Source organism: Canis aureus, chromosome 25 (genome assembly GCF_053574225.1).
Source record: "Canis aureus isolate CA01 chromosome 25, VMU_Caureus_v.1.0, whole genome shotgun sequence".
Classification (NCBI taxonomy): Eukaryota; Metazoa; Chordata; class Mammalia; order Carnivora; family Canidae; genus Canis; species Canis aureus.
In genome coordinates this window covers 4,576,593-4,601,548 of record NC_135635.1, presented here as the reverse complement: position 1 = coordinate 4,601,548, position 24,956 = coordinate 4,576,593, and the positions used below count along the sequence as shown (strand labels likewise).

Genomic DNA, 24,956 nt, shown 5'->3' with positions numbered 1-24,956 from the left:
GTTTGGCGCCTGCCTTTGGCCCAGGGCGGGATCCTGGAGACCCGGGATCGAATCCCACGTCAGGCTCCCGGTGCATGGAGCCTGCTTCTCCCTCTGCCTGAGTCTCTGCCTCTCTCTCTCTCTCTCTCTCTGTGACTATCATAAATAAAAAAAAAAAAAAAAAAAAAAAAATCCTTTTCTTCTATACACTCCTTAGTGATAGTGCCTAATATTTTTTTGCATGACATGATAAATTGTATTCTGTGGCCAGACGATAATTAGTAAAAACCCAGTGAAATGAAATATAGCATGTCCAGAAAAGGGAGGTTTCCCACCAAAATGCCAATTTAGAGCAAGCCGGTACTATCTCTACCAAGGTGTACAAGGGTGTGCCTGTCTACCTACATAAGTGGAGTTATAGGAACGCACTCCCCAACTGTTTGGGAAAGGGGAACAAAATGGAACTACAATATGTAGCTTAGTGGCAAGCATGTTCAAGACACTAAGGGTAACCAGTCTTCCAGTTATCTTCTTTCCTGCCTATAATAAATTGAGTTAGCCCTCTACATCCATTTACTATTGTCCTACCAAAAGAAAACCTCAGTCCAGTCATACCCTACCCTTCCTTCTCCTCACTCCCCACATCCCTCTGCACACCTACATGCTTTCACAGAATTTAGTGAGCGTTGGGGGCTTGTCCTGATTCCTCCGATGACGAAACCAGCATTGGATTTTTCGGACATCCCAGTCCAGTTGCTTTGACAGGCCCTCCAGCCTCTTCTCATCAGGATACTGTAGATGTATGACCAGAGTCAGAACATCCTTTGCTCTTCATCCTTCTCATTAAATCCCTTTGACTAGCTGAGTGGCAAAAGGGGGATAACTATAGCAATTTAAGGGATGTTTATCTTTCTAGGTTTCATCCCCAAACTCATTTTTAGTAGGAAGTCCTATTTCACATATCAAAGACCTTTACCTTTATACACGTCCTCATTTTGTCTCCTCCCTCCAGCCCAAGCTGAGTAAAAAAAAAACTATTAAAAACCCAAACCACAAAGGTTATCAGTACCATCCCCATCTTGATTATGCAACTAGATGACGACAGAAGCTAGAACAGGGAAAAACAAAATCAAGATATGACATGTGTCTGGGGAAGGAAGAGTTGTGGTGGCTACTAGGTCTAAAATTCAAATGTGGGATCCCTGGGTGGCGCCTGCCTTTGGCCCAGGGCGCGATCCTGGAGACCCGGGATCGAATCCCACATCGGGCTCCCAGTGCATGGAGCCGGCTTCTCCCTCTGCCTGTGTCTCTGCCTCTCTCTCTCTCTCTCTCTCTGTGACTATCATAAATAAATAAAAATTGAAAAAAAAATAAATAAATAAAATTCAAATGTATGTAAACTTGACTTATTTAAGGGATCCTGACCCAAAGGTATTTCCCTGAGGGGATAAAGTTCCCCTTATAGTTATATGGTCTACCCAAATGTGAAAGATCATTCTGTCCTATTCTACCCTTGGAGATACTTGTTTTCTACTCTCCCCTACCCCATATGAATCTTCCTATTTCTTTGCCCACTTACCTTGGTAATAGATATGAACACCTTTTCAAGGATGGCATTGGGTTGGGCCAGATAAGGATCACTGTCCTGGATGCCAACATGGAGTGCACAGGGTTTGGCAATAAACCTGTAATGATAAAAATCCAAAGCCAACTCTAAATACTGTTTGCTAAGCATGAAGGAAAGATTCTGATTAGGGGACTAAGGGGAGGCAAAAGGGAAAACATTTGGCTGGGAACTAGGTATTTTTTTATTTAGTTCTGGATTCTGCCATTGACTCACTTGAGAAGTGACCTGAATAAGAAATATTAGAATATAAGCTCTCTTTCCATTTTTCCCTGCTTCCCTTATCACATCTTGAGCTTTAGAGTCATAAAGATCTAGGTCAAACCTATCATTTTAGCTATCAGTCTATCACTTATCACCCATAGGAATTTGGGCAATTTACTTAACCTCTATAAGAATGTTTTCTTCATCTATAAGATGAAAGTAATATCAACATTGCTATTGAGTATTGCTACTCAGTATAAGGACCACAGACCAAAAGCATCATTGGTTTTTCCTGCAACCCTTTTAGAAATGCAGAATCTCAAACCCCATCCTGGACCTGCAAAACCAGAATCTGCATTAACAAGATCCTCTGGTGATCCTCATTTGCCCATTAAAATGTTAGAAACACTGGTCTACTTTATAAAAACTTTGTAAGTATTCAGTGAGACAATGTATTATGAAGACCATGGCACAAAGGAGATGCTTAATAAATGATGTAAGGAGTTTTCCTTACATCAAAAGATCAAGAAGATCTTAATTGGAGGGCAAAGTAGAACTGAGACTGTGTTCTTCCTAAATACAAATATCCTGGGTCTTGGTCACCTTCCTGACTAATCAAAAGATTATGGAAATAGGGCAGCCCGGTTGGCTCAGCGGTTTTAGCGACGCCTTCAGCCCAGGGCGTGATCCTGAAGACCGGAGATTGAATCCCGTGTCGGGCTCCCTGCATGGAACCTGCTTCTCCCTCTGCCTGTGTCTCTGCCTCTCTCCCTGTGTGTCTCTAATGAATAAATAAAATCTTAAAAAAAAAAAAGATTATGGAAATATGGAAATACTTAGAACTTTCAGTAGCCTGGAAGGAAATTAGAGATGGGAAATAAATTACCTATTAGTATTTAGTTCTAATCCCCAATCTACCACTAATAAGTCATATAAACTTTATCTAGTCACTTAACTCTTTGGGTCTTGGTTTCATCATCTAGAAGAAATAATGAGATGATTCCTAAGATTTTGTATCTATGATTCCATGGTGTTATCATTGATTATAGTTAATTTTTAACTTGTAGATCTTTGAAAATAAGGAACTGTTCTTTGGTTCTTCAAGAAAGATCTCTCTTTTGGGATGCCTGGGTGGCTCAGCAGTTGAGTGTCTGCCTTTGGCTCAGGGCGTGATCCCAGATTTCTGGGATTGAGTCCCACATTGGGCTCCTTGCATGGAGCCTGCTTCTCCTCCCTCTGCCTGTGTCTCTCATGAATAAATAAATAAAATCTTAAAAAAAAAAAAAGAAAAGAAAAGATCTCTCTTGGGGCACCTGGCTGGCTCAGAAGGTAGAGTATATGACTCTTGATCTCAAGGTTGTGAGTTCAGTGCACATGTTGGGCATACAGTTTATTAAAAAATAAAAATAAAAAATAAATAAAGAGGGCACTTCAGTGGGTCAGTTGGTTAAGCGTCCGAGTCTTGATCTCAGAGTTGTGACTTCAAGCCCTGTGTTGGGCTCCACACTGAATGTGGAGCCTGCTGAAAGAAAGAGAGAAAGAGACAGAAAAATCTGTCTTCTCCACAACCATAAACTTCTGTGAGCATTAGCTCTAGGAAAAACTCTATGTAGTCACTTTCAGGATAAGTCAAAACCAGTTTTAGTTCTCTTAGCACCTTAAGGAGTCCCTAGATGACATTGTGACTGGGAAGCATAAGATGGAGTGCTCTTGACCTATTTTCTTGATCTGCATTTGAATCCAGAATTTATCTCTAAGGGAGGGACTGAGAATAAGAAACTTTATTATTTTCCTCTGTGAAAATCTATCACCAAAGTTAATCAAAAGATTATGTTATGAGCCATGGAGAAGTATTTATTCAGAGCACAAAGTTAGCCACATTTGTAGCCTACTCTCACCTCTTTCACACAGGTGGTGCAAAAGTTTCATTCAAATACCAATACTAAAAGAAAAAGAAAAAAGAAAAAAAAAAACAAATACCAACACTAGTAGATACTTTAATTTATACTTCCTGTATGTTATTCTGTGTACAAATATGTTAGCATCCTACTCATGTTTAAAAACATTATGAACACAGAATATACAGAGAATAATGTTTTTGTTTACCACAATTCTGTGTCTGTGCTCAGTAGTTGCTCAGTAACTGACAACTGACAGGTCTTGCAAATCCTACCCTTGCTCTAGTGGAACTCAGTTGGGACCTAGGATTGATCAGCATCCAGAGGAGTAATTAAGTCAGTCATTCTTTCCTTTTGAGTTGGTGCTGTATGAGAGACAAAAGCACTGTCTCCTCTCATCTACATTAATTATACGAAGAGGTAGATCTAATAACAAAAATAGCCTTTCCAATTCCTACTCTTGCTCCCTGATCTAGGGATCTTCCTCAACCCAGAAGCAGTCAGGTGATGAATGCCCTGAAGCTAGATTTTACCAGCTACGAGACTCTGTGAGTTACTCACCTATAGAATGGAGATGATATCTACTTCACAGGGTTATTTTAAAAATGAGATGATATGACCCATGCCTAACCTAGTATCTGATATTTAGTAAACATTCATTAAAAGGCAGCTGCTATTACTATTATTATTATTTTGGAAGGCAGCTATTATTATTTTTACCAGAAACAGTTCAGTCTTCGTTCTTCCTGATGCTATCTCTGGCAGAAGGCAAAAAGAGAAATCTTTTTTTTTTTTTTTAAGATTTTATCATTTATTTGACAGAGAGAGAGAGCACAAGCAAGGGAGAAGAGAGGGAGAAGCGGGCTCCCTGCCGATGTGGGGCTTGATCCCAGGATTCTGGGATCATGACCAGAGCCAAAGGCAGACGCTTAATAGACTGAGCCACCCAGGTGCCCCAAGAAGTTTTCTTTCATACAACAGGGACAAGTTTGTACCCTGCTCACCTGGGCGAAACCAAGATAATTATTTTATTTTATTGTATTATCTGGACCTTGGAGCGGACTTAATATCCTAAAGTTGTAATTGGCTCATATCCTGACCTCATTAGTTTGCAGAGTGCAATGAAAGACCGTCACTGGCATCCAGTCAGTTACAGTTATACAGATACAGACCCTGGGAAAACTTATCTATTTGACAAATCTTATGAAGCACCTATTTTGTGCTACAGCACGAAGCACAAAGCCATAAATAAGGAGTTATGATTGGAAAATAATCTTTTTCTGATAAAAATTAAATACACAGATTTATTTATGTACTTAATGAATCACCTTCCTGAAGAAAGTGAAATTAGGTAGTCTTTTTTTTTTTTTTTTTTCTGAGAGAGAGAGAGAGAGAGAGAGAGAGAGAGAGAGAGAGACAGGCAGAGGAAGAAGCAGGGTTCATGCAGGCAGCCCGACAGGAGACTCGATCCCAGGTCTCCAGGATCACATCCTGGGCTGAAGGCAGTGCTAAACCGCTGAGCCACCTGGGCTGCCGGGTAGTCATTCTTTCTGTTAGATAGGCACTTAAACCAAATCATGTCGTAGAGACTCACAGGATTTCAGAGAACCTTTCAGGAGTCTACAACACTCTCATAATCATTCTGTAACTTCATAATAGTTCTTTTTTCTCTCATTCTCTCATGAGCATACAGTGTAATTTTCCATAGGTTACATGACATTGGAATAGACTGAATGCAGAAGCTGACATGAGAATACAGCTTCCAAATGACTAGAGACAAAAATGTAAAGTAATGCTATTCTCATATTTTTGTTTTAGAAAATATTTTTCATTAAATATTGGTTATAATGCCAATATAATCAATTTATTGTCATTTATAAATAAATTAATAACATCTTTTTAACATTTCCATTTTAATTTAACCCATGTTAATATTATCCATATAAACATAAATTCTCAGGGCACCTGGATGGCTCAGTAGTTGAACATCTGCCTTTGGCTCAGGTTGTGATCCCAGGGTCCTGGGATCAAGTCCCACTCAGGCTTCCAAAGGGGGTAGGCCTCCTTCTCCCTCTGCCTATGTCTCTGCTTCTCTCTCTGTGTCTCTCATGAATAAATAAAATCTTTAAAAAATAATAATAAACTCTCTTGGAGCCTTAATTTTTAAGAGTGTAAAAGATTCCTGATATCACGGTTTGAAAACTGCTGTGCTGGATGACACTGAGAAATCAAATTTGTCTTGTGATTTTTTTTATCCTCTCCAGGATCAGTTTGTTGCCCAAGTTTTAAAATAATTTGAAAAATCAGATTTCCCTTTGCTTGCAGGTCTGAATTAGTAGGCATTTAGTGCCCTTAATAAATGGTAAGTTACTCCTTTCCATTGCCACTCCAGGAACAGGAGTCTAATGATCCAATCTGATTGTAACATATCTATTCTGCTTCATATACATCATTTCATTCTGCACTTTTCCTGCCCTCTAGGTACATGGCAGCAGCTGACTGAGGCCTGGGCTAATTAAGATGAAATTACTTACTACCTTGCTTTTTCATACCAAAGACAGGAGATATACTATCTTTGTGATTCACTACAACATCACTGATAGACATGAACTAAACACAGATCTATTTCAAAGTATAGATCAAGCTTCTCAACTGGTATATCATGGCAAGTAACATACTTGAGCTATATTTATCCTGAGATACTGCTCTTAGCTCTCAGGCTGATCCATGGGGCCCACGGTAGTCAGGAAACCTTAGTCTATAGCCTTTTTTTTTTTTTTTTTGGAAATCAGCATTTTATTTTTATTATTTTTTAAAGATTTTTTATTTTTATTTTTTAAAAGATTTGTTTATTTATTCATTAGAGACACACAGAGAGAGGCAGAGACACAGGAAGAGGGAGAAGCAGGCTCCAGGCAGGGAGCCTGATGTGGGACTCGATCCTGGGACTTCAGGATCACGCCCTGGGCTGAAGACGGCGCTAAACCGCTGAGCCACCGGGGCTGCCCAGATTTTTTATTTTTATTTATTGAGACACACACACACACACACACACACAGAAAGAGGCAGAGACACAGGCGGAGGGAGAAGCAGGCTCCATGCAGGGAACCTGACATGGGACTCGATCCCGGATCTCCAGGATCACCCCCCAGGCTGCAGGCGGCGCTAAACTGCTGTGCCACCAGGGCTGCCCAGTCTATAGCCTTTGGCCTCAAATATCCCACTGTGCTATACACAAATCATTTTCTATGTGTGCAGCAACATGATTAGGTTGGAAAGCAGCAGCTCGGATAAATTTCTGGAAAACTATTAAGTATCAAAATTTATATATAAAAAAGAAAAATTACCATCAAAGAAATCAAAATAGGGAATGAAGAGAAAAATACCATAAAAAGACAAAGATCTTATACAGACTGATGAGGATGGTATATCCCTAGAGTATTGAGTAACAATATCTGAACCTGGGATCCCTGGGCGGTGCAGCGGTTTGGCGCCTGCCTTTGGCCCAGGGCGTGATCCTGGAGACTCGGGATCGAATCCCACATCGGGCTCCCGGTGCTTGGAGCCTGCTTCTCCCTCTGCCTGTGTCTCTGTCTCTCTCTCTCTCTCTCTCCGTGTGACTATCATGAATAAATAAATTTAAAAATAAAAAAAAAATTAAAAAACAAAACAAAACAAAAAAACAACAATATCTGAACCTGAATGCTCACCATTACACATACACACACAAAGGAAAGAAGATAGCGATTTTTTAAAAAGACTTAAGAGAGAGAAGTTAGGGGGAGAGGGGCAGGGCAAGTGGGAGAAGACAACTCCCTGCTGAGCAGGGAGCCCAATGTGGGGCTTGATGTCAGGACCCTAGGATCATGATCTGAGCCAAAGGCAGATACCTAACTGACTAAGCTATCCATGTACTCTCCCCCTGCCCACCATTTTTTTTTTTTAAATAAAGATTTTATTTATTTATTCATGAGAGACAGAGAGAGAGAGAGAGGCAGAGAGACACAGGCAGAGGGAGAAGCAGGCTCCATGCAGGAAGCTCGATGTGGGACTTGATCCGGGAATCCAGGATCACACCCTGGGCTGAAGGCAGGCTCCAAACTGCTGAGCCACATAGGGATCCTCCTGCAACTGAATTCTTAATAAACCAATCACATTACAAGTTTAAGTGGCAAGGTACCTGGGTAGCTCAGTCAGTTAAGTGTCTATTTTCAGCTCAGGTCACGATTCCAGCGTCCTGGGACTGAGCCCTGCATCGGGCTCCCTACTCCTCGGGAAGCCTGCTTCTCCCTCTCCCTCTCCCTCTGCATCCAATTCCCCTGCCTGTGGTCACACTCTCAAATAAATAAAATCTTAAAAAAAATTTTTTAGCCACTTCTGTAGGGTAGAAAGAGGGAAAAGTAAAAAAGACATTCAGGTAGCTGGAACAGCATGCATTAGAAATAAGAAACAGTGTGTTTAGAGAACTTTGCAATGTTCAAATCTGGGGCTGGCAACAGGGAAAAAAAAAACTATACAGGTAGGTAGAGGCCAGGTCACGGGTGCCTTATGCGTTATGCTAAGCGTGAACTTTATCCGATAGTTGATGAAGAGTCATTGCAAGGCTTTAGGCATGGCTCGAGAAGAGATACAGATTTGTATATTAATAAAGGAATGCGGGATCCCTGGGTGGCGCAGCGGTTTGGCGCCTGCCTTTGGCCCAGGGCGCGATCCTGGAGACCCGGGATCGAATCCCACATCAGGCTCCCGGTGCATGGAGCCTGCTTCTCCCTCGGCCTATGTCTCTGCCTCTCTCTCTCTCTCTCTGTGACTATCATAAATAAATAAAAATTAAAAAAAAATAAAGGAATGCCATCAGTTATAGTCTGCTGTAAAAACTCCATGCTATAAGTGATAAAGCACTGAACTAAGGCTATAGAAGTGGAAAGGACAGATTCAAGAGATGCTGAGAATGTAAAATTAATAGCACTTGGTGACTGAATAGATGTAGGAAGCAAAAGAAAAGAAAGAGTCAAGCGTTCCTTTCATATTTCTGGCTTGGGAAAACTAAGGTGATTATGGTGTCTCGACTATGTAGAGCAAACAGTAAGAAAGCAAATTTAGAGTGATAGGTGAATTCAGTGTTAGGCTGAATTTGAAATGCCCTTGGGACACTGAAATCAAACTATCTAGTAGGCAAATAAACTTGAAAAGGGGCTTGACAGACAGACACACACACACATACACACACAGATCTAAGAAAGAAAAAAGAGTAAGAGAATGAGAATATAGGTGGTAGCTAAAATTGTAGGAGTGGATGTGATTGCAATAAGAAGGAACACAAAATGAGAAGAAAACCAAGGTCAGGATCCTGGGAAATACTAGCATTAAAGGTGAATTTAGAAGCCAGGAAGGCCAGAGCAGAGTCATATCAAATGAGGCAGACATCGAGTAAGACAAGGATTTCAATATCCACTGGATTTGGCAATTTGTAAATCTCTGGTAACCTTCACCAAAGACATTCCAGTGGATTGAGACTAGAGAGAGAGAGAGAGAGAGAGAGAGTGAAAGGAGGAAGAAGAAAGAAGTGGAAATAGCTAAGATTCTTAAGAATTTTGACTGAGAAGGGAATCCCTTCAACTTCTGGCATCGGAATCACTCTAGATCCCCGTGCTTCAGATCCATTTTCTTCCTGACCAGAAATTTCATTCTATTTATTCCTCTTTTTTTCAGCCTCACTATTTCTTCTCAAGAGAACTTAAACATGCTCAAGTTCTCATCTTCAACAGCTCTTCCTGCCCCTCAGATCCTCTGGTGCTCTCCCACCTCACAGCTGAAGTTCTTGGAAAAAGTTCTCTCCTCAAGCCTTCTCTTCTAATTCCCACTCATTCCTCAGCCTTCATCCTCTCTCATCTGGCTTCTGTCCCTACACTCCAATGGCACTGCTCTTGCCAGAGCTGTTAGTGATCTCACTGTGAAATCAAATGGATCCTTTTCAGTCTTCTACCTTACCTGACCACTTGGCATTTTCCCACATTACTGACCATGCCCTCCCTCATGAAATGCTTTTTCCTTAGCTGCTTCTTTATTGACATACTCTTCCTAGTTTTCTCCCCCGTCTCTCTGGCAGTAGAACTATACTGCCTGGTATGCATTGCTAGCTGAGTCACTTGGACATGCTACTTAACTTTCTCTGTGCTCCCGTTTTCTCATCTATAAAATGAGGATAACTGTAATATCCACCTACTTCATAAAGTTACTACGAGGATTCAGTGTTTAGCACTCAGAACAGTGCCTAGGACAAATAAATTTTTTTTCAAATAAATATTTATTACATCTTAACTACTGATATTATCAAATGTTGGTTGTCCCCCCCCCCCCCCCGCTTTTTCCTAAAATGTGCTATTTTCTCACAGCTCTATGCAGGTTCTTTTCTCACTTTACACATTCACTCTGGATGATCTCATTCAATTATAGCAGAAGGTCTCAAAGTATAGTCTGCAGACCCCAGAGGGTCCCTGAGATAGCTTCTAGAGTCCCAGAAAGTAAAAACTATTTTCAAAATAATTTTAAGACACTTGCATTTGTTACTGTGTTGACATTTGCAATGACAGTGCAAAGCAACAGTAGGTAAAACTTATAGCACTTGAGCACAAATTGAGGTAGGGGCAGCAAACTGCAGTAATATATATATATATATATATATATATATATATATATATATATATATATATATATTTTTTTTTTTTTTTTTTTTTAAGATTTTATTTGGGGATCCCTGGGTGGCCCAGCAGTTTAACGCCACTTTTGGCCCAGGGCGCAATCCTGGAGTCCCGGGATCGAGTCCTGCATCGGGCTCCCGGCACGGAGCCTGCTTCTCCCTCTGCCTGTGTCTCTGCGTCTCTCTGTCTCTCATGAATAAATAAATGAACTCGATCTCAGGGCCCTGGGTTCATGACCTGAGCCAAAGGCATATGCTCAACCACTGAGACACCCAGTCGTCCCTGTAGTAATAGTTATTGTGTTCTTCCTTGCTATGTCCTCTTTTTGTTGTTGTTGTTTAAGCCAGTTCACTTAATATCTTGATGAAGCAATACTAATTATTGATTTTAATAAATCTCAGCCTTTGAGTATATTTTTAAAAAGCATTTTGTAATAAAATGGGAAGTACACAGAAAGCACTTTTGCTGTATACCAAAGTATATAGTTGTCTCAAAGAAACACACTTGTTTGACGGAGTTGTGTGCTGAAATATGAAATAAATCACTTTTTTGACAGAATGCCATTTTTACCCGAAAAAGTGGGGAACAGACAAACTAAAGTTTGGATCTAGATATTTAGAAAATATTTTCTTGAAAATGAATAAAATAAGCTTGTCACTTCAAAAAACATTGTTGCCAATGATAAAATTCAAGCTTTCACGTGAAAATTAGAATTTTAGAGAACTTATATCCATCTTTCAGCTTGACAACTTCCCTGTGCTATAAGCTTCTATGATAAAACTGGTTCTGATGAGATTAACTAATAAAATTTTTAAAATATTATATAAAGAAATATTGTATAAAGAAATACATTGTATAAAATATTGCATAAAGAATATTGTATAAAGAAATGTATTGACACATGGGAGATCTATGTAACTCGATGAACCAGTATTTTTCTTTTTCTTAACTGATGTACTTTTATGTACAAAGAGTTAGCATGAAGGAGGTAGGTATCTTGGATATCTGCAGTTAAGGTAGGTTATCTTGGATGACCCAATCAAAGAAGTTCATTTAGTCCAACTTCAGCCTATATTCTTCACATACTGATAGAAACAATGGCAGCACATAATGAGGCTGTATTTCCAGATCAGACTATGCCAGTTTGAGGTGATGTGGCAAGCATGAGAACTCTTGCCAGATTTCCTCAGATGGCTCCAGTAGAGCTGCTGGTGACCCCATCTTGCTCTCTTGGATGCAACAAGACAAAGTGACCAATCCATGATAGCCAATCAAAATTTAAGACAGATAATGATTTTAACATTATTATTTTTTTTTAAGATTTTCTTTATTCATAAGACACACAGAAAGAGAGAGAGTCAGAGACACAGACAGAGGGAAGCAGGCTCCACGCAGGGAGCCCGACGTGGGACTCGATCCTGCGTCTCCAGGATCATGCCCTGGGCTGAAGGCAGCGCTAAACCGCTGAGCCACCCGGGCTGCCCCGATTTTAACATTAATGAAAAACTCATTGATAGGGTTTCCTCAATGCAACCAATTATTTAAGAAATACTACTTAGGGGTGCCTGGCTGGCTCAGTTGGTTAAGCATCTGGCTCTTGGTCTCAGCTCAAGTCTTGATTTCAAGGTCATGAGTTCAAGCCCCAGATTGGGCTCCATGCTACTACTTGTTTGTTGTGCTTCAGTACTGTATCAAAGAAAAAATAAGTCCCCTTTCCAATGACATATTTGTGAGGCCAGCTTTTATTTTTATACTTCAACCAAAACAGTGTATCACAAGAGATTGAATGCAGAAGCCACAGAGAAAAATCAAACTATCTTTATTAAGTCAGACATGAAAGAGATTTGTAAAAATGTAAAATCAGTGCTGTTCTAAATTTTTTTTTTGGAAAATAATTACTTTTCAAAAATGTTATTCTTGTTAACATGTAACATGGATATCACTGTTATTTTTAATGAAATACATTTCTTAAATTTCTCAGCTTTATGTATTTATTTTATTTTAATAAATAATATTTAAGAGAGGGAGAGCACAGAGAGAGAAGCAGGCTCCCCACTGAGCAGAGAGCCAAATGTGGGGCTCGATCCCAGGACCGTGATAGCATGACCTGAGCTGAAGGGAGATGCTTAACCCACTGTGCCACCCAGTCACCCCTCAACTTTATTTTCAAATATGGAAAAACTGATAGGAATAAGAGATGTTCAATAAATTCAATAAAATAAAGATTTTATTTATTTATTCATGAGAGACACACACACACACACACACAGAGGCAGAGACACAGGCTGAGGAAGAAGCAGGCTCCATGCAGGGAGCCTGATGTGGGACTTGATCCCAGGACTCCAGGATCACGCCCTGGGTCAAAGGTGGCACTAAACTGCTGGGCCACCCAGGCTGCCCGAGATGTTCAGTAAATTCTAAGAATGAAAAAGAATGCTGAGAATAAAAAGTTCAAAAATCACTAAATTATTCATTTCTGTGCTGATGACTCCCAACCATATATTATTTTATATATCCCTTATACATATGCACCCATGTATTTTTCTGAGTAAATTCTTTTTTCATTTTTTAAATTTTTAAAGAAGATTTTGTTTTTGGTTTTTGTTTTCTGCTGCCAAAAACTAGGAAAGACAGATTTTTCTTAAAAAGATTTTATTTATCTATTCATGAGAAACACAGAGGCAGAGACATAGGTAGGGGAAGCAGGTTCTCCGTGGAGAAGCAGGTTCTCCGTAGGAAGCCTTGATTCCAGGTCCCCCGGATCATGACCTGAGCCAAGGGCAGACACTCAACCACTGAGCCACTCAGGCGCCTTGAAAGATTTTTAAGAAATCTCTACATTCAGTATAGGGCTTGAACTTACAACCCCACGACTAAGAGTCTCATGCTCTACCGACTGAGCCAGCCAGGCACCCCTTCTGAGTACATTCTTGAGCATAGGATTTGTTATCTACAAACACATGTGCTATACACATTAATTGTACATATATATGTATTCTTTGCAGTTTCCTTTGAGGACTATTTTTTTTTAATTGGCAAATTTGCTCTTAAAGTAAAAGCAGACTTCTAAAAAAAGACTTCTATAATATATATTACCCTAAACTATAGCAAGTCACACACCATGTATTTATAGCAGATTATTCTTCCCTCCTTCTCCCACTTTCATCAGATTTATCTTCCCTTAGACCTATTAACAGGGCCTTAAAGCATTAAGATGACTAATACCTTTACCTACCAGGTGCTGTGATGAGAAGGATCAGCATTCTGCTTACATTAACTTCTCTGTAAGGGTCAAAAGTCTTGAGATAGATAGTAAATTACATACCGTATTATGTTAAAATGCTTTAGATAGATACAATTTAAGACTAAGTTGTAGTATCATTGTATAGTAGTGAGTGAATATTTTACTTGCTATCGAGAGCAGCAGGCTTCAAAATGTGATTGAAGAACAGCTCGGGGTCCTTGAGACTCTCATTGTTAGAATAATTTCTCCCTCTCCAACTATATACATACATTTCTTTCATTACACATATTTATCTTTTTAGGGTTTTTTTTTGGGGAGAATCTTTTTTTTTTTTTTTTAAGATTTTATTTATTCATGAAAGACACACACACACACACACACAGAGGAACAGACACAGGCAAAGGGAGAAGCAGGCTCCATGCAGGGAGCCTGACATGGGACTCGGTCCCAGGTCTCCAGGATAACACCCTGGGCCGAAGGCGGTGCTAAACCTCTGAACCACCAGGGCTGCCCGGAGAGAGAATCTTAAGCAGGCTCCAAGCCCAGTGCTTAATCCAGCACAGAGCAGGACTGGGAGTTCCATCTCGCAACCCTGAGATCTTGACCTGAGCCCAAATCAAGAGTCGGATACTTAAATATGCCACCAAGGGCACCCATCATTACAAATAATTTACCTTTTTAAAATGGACAAGTGACCATACAACTTAATGTATTTGCTTAAAGTTGAAACACAAATGTGCAAGTGCCAAGAGGTGGTTAACAAGAAATTCTTCCTTATGCCTTACAAAGTTTTTACCATCCTATAGAGTCCAAGAAACAAGTGTTTGTTAGTGAGACATTAAGTCTACATTTTAGTTAATGACTGTTAAAAGGAAGTGAACCCACCTCCTCCAAACTCTCATAACAGCCTTGTGCATATGTTTATTACACTGTATCTTAAATCACTGATTTTCTTGCTTTCTTCCTGCGAGCAAACACTATGACTTATTCACGTTTTTTTTTTTTTAATTTTTATTTATTTATGATAGTCACACAGAGAGAGAGAGAGAGAGGCAGAGACACAGGCAGAGGGAGAAGCAGGCTCCATGCACCGGGAGCCCGACGTGGGATTCGATCCAGGGTCTCCCGGATCGCGCCCTGGGCAAAAGGCAGGTGCCAAACCGCTGCGCCACCCAGGGATCCCTTTATTCACGTTTTTATCTGTGGCACGTAGCTTGACGTCTGGCATATACTAAGCTCTCAATAAATAATTGCTGAAGAAAAAAGAAAATGGATAGAAACTTAATTCTCAAATAAAAGGTGAAGTGTTTTTTTTTAAATTATTATTTTTTATTTATTTATGATAGTCACAGAGAGAGAGAAAGAGAGAGAGAGAGGCAGAGACACAGGCAGAGGGAGAAGCAGGCTCCATGCACTGGGAACCCGATGTGGGATTCGATCCCGGGTCTCCAAGATCGTGCCCTGGGCCAAAGGCAGGCACCAAACCACTGCGTCACCCAGGGATCCCCAGGTGAAGTGTTTTAAGGAATTGTGCCCACTTGTTCTCCTGAGTCATCAGATAACCTGCCAGCTCCATGTAGGAGAAGGTCATTGATTTCTGGAATCAGTAGAAATTCAAGTTAACCAATTTCAGTATAACTGGAAATTTCCCCAAGAAGAATTAAACATAGCCACAACAACCTGATTGGGTTTGAGTCCCTCTGTGCCGACTAAGTGAGACTTCTTACAACTGCTGACGCTACCCAAAAGCAAAAGGCTACAAACAATACCCCTTAAAAAAAAAAAAGATTTTAGGGGATCCCTGGGTGGCTCAGTGGTTTGGCGTCGGCCTTCAGCCCAGGGCATGATCCTGGAGTCCCAAGATTGAGTCCCATGTCAGGCTCTTTGCGTGGAGCCTGCTTCTCCCTCTGCCTGTGTCTCTGCCTGTGTCTCTCTCTCTTTCTCTCTCATGAATAAATAAATAAAATCTTTAAAAAAATAATAAAAAATAATAAAAGATTTTATTTATTTGAGAGAGAGAGCATGAGCAAGAGGGAGGGGCAGAGGGAGAGGGAGAAGCAGACTCCCTACAGAGCAGGGAGGCCGATGTGAGGCTCAATCCCAGTACTCCCAAGATCATGACCAACTGAGCCATTCAGGTGCCCAGGAATACCCTTTTTAAGAAACTCCATAATTTTGAGAACAGATAAAATACTGTGTTCTTAATGTCTTACCAGGGCTGTGCAGCACCCCATGTACATTTAACTACTTGACAAACTTGTTTGTTTACAGATCTTTACTCAACTAAGAAGATATATGCAGGGATCCCTGGGTGGCGCAGCGGTTTGGCGCCTGCCTTTGGCCCAGGGCACGATCCTGGAGACCCGGGATCAAATCCCACGTCAGGCTCCTGGTGCATGGAGCCTGCTTCTCCCTCTGCCTGTGTCTCTGCCTCTCTCGGACTATCATAAATAAAAAAAAAAAAAAAAAAAAAAGTAGATATATGCAGAAAAGCAAGACTACAGAGCGATGCTTGGCTAGACTGTCAATAACTCAGTGATTACTCAAAACAGACTATAACTAGTCATTTATATCATTCAGGAAATGATTTACATTTAAAGAAATGATTTATTTATTTATTCATGAGAGACACAGAGAGAGAGGCAGAGGGAGAAGCAGGCTCCATGCAGGGAGCCCGACTGGGACGGATATAAGGTCTCCAGGATCACACCTTGGGCTGAAGGCAGTGCTAAACCGCTGAGCCACAGGGGCTGCCCTGATTTACATTTTTAAACCCCATTTTTACCACAATTTTTAGAAAGACCTGTTGTTTAAAGCAATGTCTGAGATATTTAGGCCTGATCACCTTCTGGTCCTAAAAAAATGAATCAAATTTGAATTTACATTAAAATTCTTTTTAGTTATAAATATGTTTGAATTACTATCAGCATTGTTCAGAATATAATGGAGACCACAAATATAATTTAAAATTTTCTAACAGACACATTCAGAGAAGGAAAAAAGAAACAGGCAAAATTGATTACTTTAGCTTGATATATCCAAAATACAATCACATCAATATATAATCAATGTTAAAAATTGAGATATATTTGAGATACATTACATTCCCCCCCCCCTTTCCAAAATCCCTGTATTTTGCATTTAGAACACATGTAACTAACACATCACATTTGGACTCATCACATTTGAAATACTCAAAAGCTAGTAGCTACTGTACTAGTTAGTGGCTACTGTAGTGAACAGCACCCTTTTAGATAATTCAGAGAGAATTCTTCACATCTAGGAAAACTGTCTTTGTTTCTAGGAAAGCTGGTTTCAGATTTTTTTTTTTTAAGTTAGAAGTGATTATGGTTAACTCCTTTTGCAGTAACATTTCAATTAATCTCCCCAAAGATAAAGCAAGAGTGAATTCAAAAAGAGTCCAAAACTCAGTGCAGGGCAGCTTTTATCTGCCTAAAAATACCTCTGGAGAGGAAGCCAAAATGAGGTACATCTCCCTTTCTACTCTCTAAGAAGGGTGCAGATTTCACCTGCTTGCCTCCTCTTCATTACTTTCTTCTTTACCCATCTAGGAGTCCTCAGTTTTCAGAATCAGGAAGTGGCTAAAGCAAAAGTATCTGACATGTTTCTTTTCTGTGACAAATATATTGTCTCCAGGGATAAGTTAGGAACCTGACCTCAGGCATGACAGTATTCAGTTTTCTGCAGAGCATCAACACCCCCTGAACACAAAGGGTTGGGGAAAGAAGTTTACCCAGAAAAGAGGAAGGACACATAAGGCTTCGGATCATCTGGAGTTTATCAAGAGGTGGATTCTTAGATAAGGGCAGGGCCACATGATTGACTTTTCCAGTCTTGCTCTGCTAGATCTGCAAATCTGATTTACATCTGTGATTTACAATTCAATAACGCCCAATAGAATACTTTTAGGGATGCAATGAAATGAGCAGGCTCCTTTCCAGCCTAGTCAGCAGCTATGTCCATTCTTCCTAATGCCTCTCTACCCTGACAGAAGGACCCATTAATATCGGGTTGCAATGCTGTGTCCTGACATGGATCTGGGAGGAAGGCAGCAGGCCTGTCAGGTAGAGGAAAAAAGTTCTTCCTCTGATTAGCGGAAGTGGGGGGAAACAAGAAAAAGAAAAAAGGCAGTATGCAGCAGAGGTTGCAAGGCTTACAAGAAGATGAAATGAGCAGTTGAGAAATGTGCACAAGAAAAATGAGTCACTGCTCTTGTTGCCAGTTACATGACAGGCCAGCAAGTGAATCTGTTCAGTCTCCTGTGACAGAGAATGATAATGAGAAGGCTCTTTACACACCCCAGTGAGGTGGCTTTGGAAGAAGAGAGAAGAGGGGATTGGAATAATGAATGAGTAACAAGGAGAGCTCTAATCTTTCTCCTGCATAATTCACAAAATAATTTTCTTCTGGCAACACAAAGCTCCTATTGCAATACCATATTCAAAATAAATGAGCCAATATAGCTCTGATGGTGTCAATATTAAGTCTCAAGCTCCACTTGATCCCAAGAAACAAGTGCTCAAGTGACTAGATATTAAATTTCAAACAATTTTATCATGAACATAATAGGATAAGAAGTTTTGAAGTTTTATTTTTTTATTTTTTTTAAGTTTTGAAGTTTTAAAGAACACATATGGAAGTGTTTCTTATCCCCGTGTTGATAGGACACAGGGTAGTGTGAATACGTGTATGGGGACAGGGGAGAAAGAAAAAAGCTGTAGAAAGGTGCACAACATGCAAATATATAGTATGATGAAATTTAACCACAGAAACAAAGGAATTTTAGTTTTGCCTCTTTCAGTCAAGCCAAACATCTCTTTCAGGTTGAAGATCTAGATTCCAGTCACTCCTCTGGGCATCTGTATAGATAAAGATGGACCCTTCTCAAACATTCAGTAGATATTTGCTGACCACATGCTACACCCGAGGCATTTTGCAAGGCTAAGGCCATCACAATACAACCACTGAACAGAGGCCCACAAAGGAAAGCCTCCTCCATTCTTTGGTAGGTAACAGTCTCCAGCCTGCAGTTCTTCAGCAAAATAGTTGGCTAGATACAAACACTTTATTATGGTCAGGTGGCTTTTCAAGTCATCCTTATCAGATATAGTTCTTCAGGGAATGTGGGAACTTAAAAAAAAAATGCTTAGTGTGGTTGATGAAAAGGATGAGAAAGTAAGACCAAACTATAAATGCTGTTTGTTCTTTGGGAGATTTTTTTAAAAAGTTTGTTTATTTATTTACTAGTAATCTCAACACCCAACCTGAGGCTGGAACTCACCACCCCGAGATTAAGAGTTGCATGCTCTTCCGACTGGGCTAACCAGGCACCCCTATTCCTTGGGGGATTAAGACAACACAAATAGCAATAAATTATCAAGGGGCATAGTGTAAAGACTCACTAAAATATGCAGAACAATTTGAAACAAAAATTTGAAAATATGATTTTCAAGTCAAATGCATTATATTAAACAACCAAGAATAAGATGAGTATAGGTTTAGTCTCCAAATCCTAGAATACTAGGAATAGGGGGTTAAATCTTAATCCTTGAAAGAGGGTTTAAGAACAGGAAAAAGATGGCCACATCATCATACAGTGGAAAGAACAAGAGGCTTGGGAAAATGATCTGAATCTTAGTTCTAGTTCCTCCCCCACTCTGAAAAGTTGCAGGGTGTTTCTAAGCTTTAGTTTACTGTCTGTAAAAAAAAAAGGGGGGGGGGGTTCTGGCTCTTATAGTCTGATTACTACATGAATCGCTTCTAGAAACCAAGTAGATAGGATTTGAGAAATAAAACATAGGAAGGACAATTAACTGTACTAATATTTCTAATATGTCTTTTACTATAAGAGTGGCTTGGACTACTTTTATGGAAGACCAGTGTAGCAAGAGAGGAACTGATAATCTCTGTCAATTCTACTGCTAAATTAATAGGTTTTATAAAAAAGAAACAAAATAGCAAGACTGCTTCTAGGGTTAAACCTTCCTAAGATCAAACATGAGATGAACAAGATGCCTGACCTTACTAGTCAAGGAATATAATACTAGAATGCTTTCAAGCTCAGTATTCCCAGCCACCTCTACTCCTCTGACACTGGAGCACTGTAGAAACATTCAGATAGAATTCCCATAGGTAAAGGATCCTTTCCAGTGGCTCTGCCAGCGCATATATAAGTCTTCATAGTCATTTAAGAGTACTCTGGAAATCTGAAGAGAATACAAGCTTATATCTTATTTCATTATATGAAATGGATATTTATAAGCAACAAGCTATTTCCACTTACCAATGATGTGAAGAAATTTCCATATTGGTATATATTTATATGAAAAGCAGAAAATCTTTTGGACAATTAAAATTTTCTGTCCTGAATTGTGTTTTTTTCTTTTTAGTCATTACATTTTCTCTTTTTTCAGCCCTCATATACAGCTACCCAGGTAGAGAGTACCTGGATTTAGGTTATCGCTAAAAGGGAAAATTGGTTTGTGCCCTCACCCCAAGAATACTTAATACAATTGACTATACTTAAATAAATACTGCACACAGGGGACACCTGGGTGTTTCAGTGGTTGAGCGCCTGCCTTCAGCCCAGGGCGTGATCCTGGAGTCCCAGGATCGAGTCCCGCATCAGGCTCCCTGCATGGAGCCTGCTTCTCTCTCTTCCTGTCTCTCTCTGTGTCTCTCATGAATAAATTAATAAAATCTTAAAAAAAAAACAAACCCTGCAACACTAAATTCCCAAGGACCGAGAAAAGGCACTTAGATCTTTCAGTTTCATTTGCTTCAGTTAAAAACATCTTTATTTTTGTACATGAATGTCTGATAGAGCATTTTGGTAACAATACACAAACACTATGAGTAAACGGATGAATGACAAGCTAGCTACATATAACATATTTTATGAAAGATTAGTCAGAAATAGGCAATTTTGAGAAGTAATTCAAAACACATATTAATTTTTCAGAGCAACATTTGCAATGTAGTCGCATCCTAAAACGGGCATTTCTGCTCTACGTGAGGGCCAAATGAACAAAAGATGTCAAAGTGCAATCCTCATTACCTAAGACCTACGTGGAAAGCAGTCTCCTTTCCTGCAGTCTGAGTAGGGGTTTTTTTGTCCTTTCTTTTTTTTTATGATTTTATTTACTTATTCATGAGAGACACACAGAGAGAGAGAGGCAGAGACACAGGCAGAGGGAGAAGCAGGCTCCATGCGGGGAGCCCGACGCGGGACTCGATTCAGGGTCCCCAGGATCGCGCCCTGGGCTGAAGGCGGCGCTGAACCGCTGCGCCACCCCGGCTGCCCAGTCTGAGTAGTTTTGATCAAAATCGCCCACAGCTGTGAGTCCACATTATAAAATCACCACACAAAGTCCTCTGTAAACGTTTCATCTGAGCAGATACCAACCGCTCAGAGAAAAGTGAAATCACTTTTACCAAGAACACACACGGTCGGGAAAAGAATGTTGTGACTCTGCTAAACTCCCTTGGAAGCCGGCTGGATACCGGGGTCCTCTCGGAAGCCCTACGGCTCCATCCTCCTGAAGGACCGCTCCTTCCACCTCCGGCCTCAAGCCTGTCCCTGACACCCTGACTCCCCTGACACCTTCCCATACTTTGGAAGCCTCAGGCTCCACCACGCCTCATCCCCACCGGACTTCTCTCCCGCGGGCTCCGGCAGCAGTTTCTGGAAACACACACACGTCCGTGAACGGGCAAACCGAGACAAACCAAGGCCTGGGGCCTAACCCTGCTCCCCTCAACTCTCAGAACCATCCTCACAAATCGCGGATTCCCGAGAACCTGCTCCTTTCGCTCGCAAGCGCGGACTTCTACGTTAACCCTTCAGCTTCCACAGCCCCGACCAGTTCTGGCTCCCGCGGCCCTTCCTCGTTTCTCGCTTCGGGTGTTGGGCCGCAGCTCACACTCACGGTTCGCCGCCCGGGCAATCTCTGGAGGCTGGCAGCAGGCCTAGAAGACCCGCCAGGCGACCTCCGGGACCCGAGGCGGGGAGGCCCCGCATCGCCCTCCCCGCCCCCCCGCCCTCGCTCTCCCTCGGTCCACACCCCAAACTCTGTCAGTGCCTCCTGGGCTCCGCGAACACCTCGGCCCCCTGCGAGCATCCCGCGCCGCGGCCCAGGCCCTCCCAGCCCCCTGCTTCCGGGCTTTCCCGGCAGTTCTGCTTCCGGAGCTCGGCCTCCCCGCCAGCGGCCCCTCCGGCCCCGGCCCGCGCCCCGCGCCCCGCGCCCCGGGCCTCCCCGCCGGTCGCTTGCGGACTCACCGCTCGAAGAGAAGCCGCACGGAGAATATGCCCGCCGCCACCGGGAACACCGAGAGGATGTGCCGCGCCCGCGGGTAGCCGTAGCCGTCGCCCGGCCCCTCAAGGTCGGCCCAGCTCACGTTCTGGGGCAGCCAGAAGCGTTCGCTCCACAGCCAGCCCCACAGCAGGCCCAGGGCTCCCGCCACCGCTGTCGCCATCTTACTCCCACCCCGCGGCCGCCGCCGCCACAGCCTCAGCTGCCGCCGCAGCCAACGGAACCCGCGGGGAGGCGGCCCCAGGGCGGGGCCGGGCCGGCGGCCACCCCCTTCCGGCCCCTTCCCGTCCCGGGCAAGTCTCAGCCCGCCTCCTCCGGGGGGCCGGGCCTCTTCACCGCCCATCTTGCCTCCCCGCCCACCCACCTTCCGGACGGCCGGCCGCCGAGCCGCGTCTCCTTGGGACTCCGCCCAGCGCGGCCACGCCCACACCCGCGGGCCACGCCCACACCCGCGGGCCACGCCCACGACCGGTCCTCATTGGTCCCGCCCACTTTTGCCCCGGGTTTCGGCGCGGCTCTCGCTGCTGGGTCGCTCGCGCCGCCTGCCGCCGCTTCGCCCTGTGCGGGCCTAGCTCCCGGGCCCCGCTCCCTGCCGGCCCCCCTCCTGCTCAGCCCAGCCCTCCCCGCGGCTGTTCCCGCGCCCGGCGCCTCTCGCGGGAGCCTGCCTCGTCCTCTCAGATGCGTCTGCCGAAGCTCCCCCCCACCCCTCGCCTTTTGTGCCCCCAACCTCTTTCTTCCTTCTTGTCCCTCCATGATCTCAATTCCCTTTCACTGTTCTATCTCTCAAAATGGACCTTTGAAAATCCTTTTATTCTTCTCATGGGTAAAAGGAAATGGAAGATCTCCAAAGAATATCATTCAAGAAAAATACAAAGGAAAAAAAAATGATGGCCAGTAATTAAGGAGGCTTACCCAGTGCCAGGTACTGCACTCATCATTTTACACCGGTTACTTAACTGCATCATCCTATGACGTAGGTGTGATTTACCCTTTTATGGATGGGTAAACAGGTCCAGAGAGGTTAAGCAGCGTGCCCAACGCTATATAGAATCAGGGTAGAACTGGGCTTCTGAGCCAGAAAGTCTTTAGACTCTGGAACCCTGAGCCCTTATTTTATAAACCTCCTTAATTTTAGGTTTCCACACCAAACCTTTAACTTTTCTGTGGGTCTCCATAAACAAGGGGAACCATAGGCAAGAAACCTTCAAAACGCTAAATTCAAAACTGTCTCTCAACTGCTGGAGAGTCCTGAACCTTGGGTGTGGTCTGTTCAAACCTGGCTACGAGGCTAATTACCACAGGCTCACTAGAATGATCTAAGATTAAAAGAATCGAATCTCTACGAGGATAGATAAAGTAACTTTATAACTAGTAAGACATGCTTACACCAGAAGTTAGAGTTTCACGGGGAGAGGAAGAAGGGGAAAAAAGGGTGCCATCCTAAGTAGACTAGCTTTGCTTTAGCTCAATGGTTCTCACGCTTAGGGTACACAGCTTGGAAATTAGCTTATCTCATCTCTCACATGGAGAATTTCTAAAAGTCTTCTGGACCCAATCCAAAGAAATTCTGATTCAGGAGATGAGGAGGGTGGGGCCTATGAATTGACATTTATCTCTCTCTCTCTTTTTTTTTAATTCATGAGAGACAGAGAGAGAGGCAGAGACAGAAGCCAGGACCCCAGGATCATGACTTGAGCCAAAGGCAGATGCTCAACCACTGTGCCACCCAGGCATCCCACATTTCTCATTTCTAACCAACTCATAGGCCATGCCAAGACAGCTGGTCTGAGAACCACTGCCTGGAGCCATTTTTGTCCTAACCCACCAATAGCTTAATGGTAACTACACTATATTCACAGTACTTTTTTTTTTTTTTAGATTTTTATTGGACTTAACTACTCATTTTGTTCTTAAAATTTTTTTTTAAATTTAAATTCGCTTTCCAACATAACACACAGTGCTCATCTCATCATGGGCCCTCCTTAATGCCTGTTACTCAGTTACTCCATCTCCCACCCACCTCCCCTTCTGCAACCCTGTGTTCCCAGGATTAGGAGTCTCTCATGGTTTACCTTCCTCTCTAGTTTTTCCCCATTCATTTCCTCCCCTTCCCTTATGGTCCCCTAAAGATTTTTTTTTTTAATTTATTTTGAGAGAAAATGAGAGAGAGCACATGAGCAGGGGCAGAGGGAGAGGGAGAAGCAGACTCCCTGCTGAACAGGGAACCTAATGTGACTTTGGACTTGATCCCAGGACCCTGGGATCATGACCTGAGCTGAAGGCTTAACCATTTGAACCACCAAGTAGTGCCCCTCAAGGTACCTTTTAAGAAGAGAGGTAAACTCTCTCGGATCCCATGGGAATTCAGAATCCTAAGGAACGTACTAACTTGGCATGCAGGAACAAGCATACAGTGACCTTGGTCTCAAGGTTTATCCCCCCCAAAACCACATTTGTACCATTTCTCAACATCTCGGCTGTTAGAAAATATATAGTTGACAAACATGTAATGAGAGCAAACTGTGCAGCTTTCACTTTGTCCAGGAGTGATCCAACCAGCAAGCTGGTGGAAGGAACTAAGTTGGCTGTGTAGTAGTCATGAAGAGTCTCCTTAACCATCTCAGGTCCCGAGTGGGCCCCTTTTCTTGCTTCACTAACAGAAAAACATATCATCCTGTTCCCATCACTGACATACCAAGCCCAAACAAGCTGCCTTCAGAGAGCTAAAACACTTTGTTTGGCTACAGGTTCTTTTGTTTTCTAAGAATGTTTGGTATTGTCTGGTCATTCTCTTGATAAGAACCTTTATTATATTGATATGAAGCCTTGTTTCTACTCTGTGTACCTATGTCTACATAGCTCTTGAAAGGCAAAGAAAGCGGTTCTTCTCAAGGTAATTGCAGTCCCTGCATATCTGATATATGGTGACATATTCAACTAAGATCCATAAATACCAGCCATACGCACTCAGAC

The 24,956-nt window shown here is 42.2% G+C and overlaps 1 protein-coding gene across 3 annotated transcripts in view; it reads right to left on the bottom strand.

The window, feature by feature from the left end:
• The window catches only part of CERS5 (ceramide synthase 5), a 31,003-nt gene extending 8,724 nt beyond the window's left edge, over positions 1-22,279 (bottom strand). Inside the window, exons 1-3 of one of the 3 annotated variants that reach the window (XM_077870108.1) lie at positions 21,950-22,279; positions 1,559-1,664; positions 641-771 (exon numbers count right to left, since the gene is read on the bottom strand). In XM_077870108.1, coding sequence (XP_077726234.1) covers positions 641-771; positions 1,559-1,664; positions 21,950-22,146 — 434 coding nt within the window. In that variant the 5' untranslated portion in view covers positions 22,147-22,279. The remainder of the gene's footprint in view (positions 1-640; positions 772-1,558; positions 1,665-21,949) is intronic. The other 2 variants (XM_077870107.1, XM_077870106.1) reach the window with 2 other exon arrangements.
• Positions 22,280-24,956: the final 2,677 nt, after the last annotated feature.